Source organism: Melopsittacus undulatus, chromosome 2 (genome assembly GCF_012275295.1).
Source record: "Melopsittacus undulatus isolate bMelUnd1 chromosome 2, bMelUnd1.mat.Z, whole genome shotgun sequence".
Classification (NCBI taxonomy): Eukaryota; Metazoa; Chordata; class Aves; order Psittaciformes; family Psittaculidae; genus Melopsittacus; species Melopsittacus undulatus.
The window spans coordinates 230,675-234,856 of NC_047528.1; the positions used below are offsets into that span (position 1 = coordinate 230,675).

At 48.8% G+C, this 4,182-nt stretch overlaps 1 protein-coding gene across 1 annotated transcript; it reads right to left on the reverse strand.

The window, feature by feature from the left end:
* Nucleotides 1-2,061: 2,061 nt before the first annotated feature.
* On the reverse strand, nt 2,062-3,036 carry LOC101874553 (olfactory receptor 51G2-like). The gene has a single exon (XM_034074532.1). The coding sequence runs from the start codon at nt 3,034-3,036 to the stop codon at nt 2,062-2,064; it is 975 nt and encodes a 324-aa protein (XP_033930423.1).
* Between the last annotated feature and the right edge of the window lie 1,146 nt (nt 3,037-4,182).

Genomic DNA, 4,182 nt, shown 5'->3' on the forward strand with positions numbered 1-4,182 from the left:
CTCACTCCACTGTGGTCTCCAGGTCTGCTCACACATGTGCTGATGTGCTGTATCTCCTCTGCTTCCTGCAGCAGAGGCTCTTTGGGCTGTTGCTGTTTCAGGGAATGGCTGAGCATTCCCTGGGGCTCTGGAAGGTTTCAGACTGGGAGCAGGGCTGTGTGAGGGTCCTCAAGACAAGCATCGCTCCAGCAAAGCTCTTCTCTAGGCTTTTCTGCTGGGAGCTGTTTGTTCCCTTGTGTTGATCTCCCCCTGGCAGCAGCAAAGTGTGCTCCCATTGGGTGCTAAATCAATGCAAAGGCACCTCCATCCTGAGATCTGCAGTGTTGATGCTCAGGCAGAGGGTCTGGGGATGTGCTGAAGAGTATTTCACCCTGTGCAAGGGCCCACTGGGATCCTCAGCCAAGTAACTCACACAAAACAAACAGTGTCCTGGGAATCATCCCCTTGGGAATGTTCCCTTCTCCCTTTCCATTTGCTAATGGAGATGCTCTCTCATTATTCTTTTGTCTCCATTCCAGATGCTGGTTTGTGTAGAGCAGAATAGAAAGACTAACCCTGGGTTAGTGTGAAGAGCTGAGCAGCAGGCAGAGACAGGCCAGTTCTGGTGTGCAGTCCTGTCCTGAAACCTGCTGCTGCTTCACCCCTCCAAGGTGAACATGGACCATTTCCTCTTATTGTCCACCATGATCAAGACAGGCCAGAACATGGATTAAGATCAACAAAAACACAGCTCCACAGTTTGGAGGCACACAGGATTTGGGATCACTTTACTCTGTCTGGGAGGGAGGAAGGGGCAGGGATCATGAAACATTTCTGCATCCTATGGCAGGGCAATGGGACATTGGGACATGCTGTCACCTCCCACCCCTGGAGATCTCATCCCTCTGAAGGGTTCAGTGGTGCCTGGCAGATCCCAGCTGGAAGGCTGGAGTGGTCCTTAGTGCCAAGAAGTTCACCCTTCCTATTATGCTTTTTTCACCACACCAGCCCCCCAAGCACCATCCTGATGCAGACCTACTTCATACAATACTTCATACAAAGCTTCATACATACTTCATACACACTCCATACAATCCTTTGCTCACCTACAGCAAATACTGAAGATTTTAAGCAATTCCAACCTGGTATCTCTGTGTCACACAGACAGAAAACCAAATGGCTTAACCAGGTCTTTTGCCTTTTCACAATGAATAAACGTGGTTTATTGAACATGTTGCACACACACATTACATTCAATGCAAAACAATGGCTGGAACTTCAGATCTGGCAACATGGGAGGACTCAACGACATCGAAAAGAGATGCAAAAGCAGCAGGTTTCCATCACTGTGATGGTACCACACTTCAAAAACACAGGTAAAGATAAAGGCTGAGCTTTTCTTTAGAACTGAGAGTGCTGTTGGCCAACTTAACAGGACCTAACCCTCACAAAACTCTCCATGCTTCTGGAGTTGGGCTTCATCTTGTGGGGTGCTTCCAGTTGGACAATGAGTGGGATATTCAAAGTGGCTCCAAACTCTTGGCCCTGCTGAGCTTGCTGCCCGGGTTAGCTATGCCTATGCTGTAGCATGCAGTGAGGGAATGATGACCCCACGCAAGGGAGTCTGAGTGAAGCTTACTCGCTGTTATCTGGCTACTAGAGTTTGCACAGCACACGTTGCATGTCCTTTATCCACCCCATTGGATGACTTACTGATCTGAAAGGTCCATTGACTGGACTTGATCTTACAGGTCCTTTCCAGCCAAGTTGATTCTGTGATTCTCTGACTCGCAACAAGAAAACCATGCAGCCCATTTTACTTTAACTGCCTCCCTCTGATGGGGGCTTCCCTCTGTCTACATCACTGGGGTCTGTTCTTCAGGAGTTTTCAGGCTGCTGGAAGGGACATCGTGCTGGGACAAAGCATGGAAGATCACAGCTCTAGGGAGGGACAGCATCGGAGTGGGTCTGCAGTTCTTACACCTGGAGTGACCTGTGTGAATGGAGCACCAAGAAACCAGTCCACTGCTTCTGGCCAAGGAACCAGTCCACTAGTGCTTTCTGGCAGAGCTGGTGCAGGAGCTACCAGTCAGATTCACTCTTCTTCCACAGTGCCCTGAACAAAGCCTCACGGATGTGGCTGGATTTTATGCTATAGATAATGGGGTTGAGAGCAGGAGGAATGATAAGGTAGGTGTAGGCCACCAAAGTGTTAACCAGAGGAGGAATGTTCTTTCCAAAGCGATGGATCATGGACAGTGCGATCATTGGGATGAAGAACACTAGAACAGCACAGATGTGGGAGACACATGTATTCAGAGCCTTGAGACACTCCTCCTTGGCTGCAAGGCTGACCACAGTTTTAATGATCAGGATGTAGGACAGCACAATGAAGATGAAGTCCATCCCCACCGTTGATAAGAGGATGATCATACCATAGAAGACATTGACTTTTATATCTGCACAGGCGAGGTTCATGATATCAGAGTGGAAACAGAATGAGTGAGAAAGCTCAGTCTTCCCACAGTAGGTCAGTCTCTTGAGCAAGAAGGGGATGGGAAGAAGGGAGACCATACCTCTCACCATGATTGCCAGACCTATTTTCATGACAGTCGTCTTGGTCAGTATGGATGGATGTCGCAAAGGATGGGAGATGGCAATGAAGCGGTCAAATGCCATTGCGAGGAGCACAGAGGATTCAATGAAGGACAGTGTGTGGATGAAGTAGGTCTGAGTGAGGCAAGCATCAAACCCAATCCTTCTCACATTGAACCAAAAAATGCCAAGGGTGGTGGGCAGGGTACAGAAAGCCAAGCCTAGGTCAGTGACTGCCAGCATGGAGAGGAAGTAGTACATGGGTTCGTGAAGACTTTGGGTCTTCTTTATGATGAATAGGATCATGCAGTTTCCCAATAGAGCAATAAGGTACAGTGCGCAGAAAGGGATGGAGATCCAGTGGTGAAAGGCTTCCAGGCCGGGGATGCCCATCATGAAGAAAGCCGAGGGCTGATAGAATGAGGCATTGACTTCCCCCATGGTGTGTAAGCCATGCTCCATCCCAGCTCAGCTCTCACATGACCTATACCTAAAACAAACCAACAACAGAAACTCCATGTAGTTGGACTCTCTGGGTACAGAAGTGGGTAATGACAAGTGCCACATCCCTCCACCTCCCCACCAAGCTATGCAGGTCACCCATGCTGGTTAGGACACTGGTACATCTACCATAGTGCCACATCTGACTACACTCTTGTTTAACCATTAAACTATAAAATGGAGAGAAAGAATTGGGCATTATTTCTTTAAAAGGAAAAAATACATTATAGTGAATACATAAAAGTGAAAAGATTCCTGGGGAGTGTTTCTGGTTTACAGATGTCCCCAGACTGCACAGGTTGAGATGATCTACTGAGTGAGCAAATGCTCATCTCAGAATCCACCTCGCTGTTGGGTGAAGGGGAATGAAGGAGCAAAACCCCACTTGTGAGGTGCCTGTGACTTCATTAATGACAGGTCAAAGCACAAGAAGCTGCAGGCTCAGAAGCAATGTGGAGGTATCCATGGAAAGTCTTTGGGTCTGAATAGGAGGGAAAAGGGCACAAGGGATCTGGTGGGATCAACACAGGAATCAACAGTATGAGGTGAGTGAGGCCTTTACAGAAACCTGGCAGATGTCTGCTCTGGTGAGCTCCACTGGGATGGATGGGAGTTGGAGCAATGCCCTAGGGTAAGAGATCAAGAGGCCAGCAGAAAGCCACTGGGATGGGTAAGGTTTGGAGCAATGCCCCTGGATAAGAGACCAAGGAAAGAGGCTTGTTCAGCCAGGAGAAGTCTTAGCAGGGACTCAAGAGCAGCCTTTGTGCAGCTTCAGGGGCTGTGCCAGGCTGTTCACAGCAGGGCAGAGACAACAGGAACAGATTGACACAATATGTTGAGAAATGTCTCCCAAGAGGATGGTCAAGCACTGGAACAGGTTGCACAGGGAGGATGAGCATCTCCATGCTTAGAAGTGTTCAAGACCCCACTGGATGTCATGAGCAGCCTTGTCTGGCCTCAGAGTTGGCCCTGCCTTGAGCAGAGCTCTGGGCTAGAGATCTTCTGAAGTGTCTCCAACCTGGATTAGCCGAGGAATCAATGAGGTTTCAGTCCTCTTGGAGGATTCAACCATCTCCACACAATCCAGGCTCCTACATTACACATGAC

What these genes read in the sequence shown, in the direction of transcription:
- LOC101874553 (XM_034074532.1), bottom strand. Translation starts at nt 3,036, where the DNA reads ATGGAGCATGGCTTACACACCATGGGGGAAGTCAATGCCTCATTCTAT.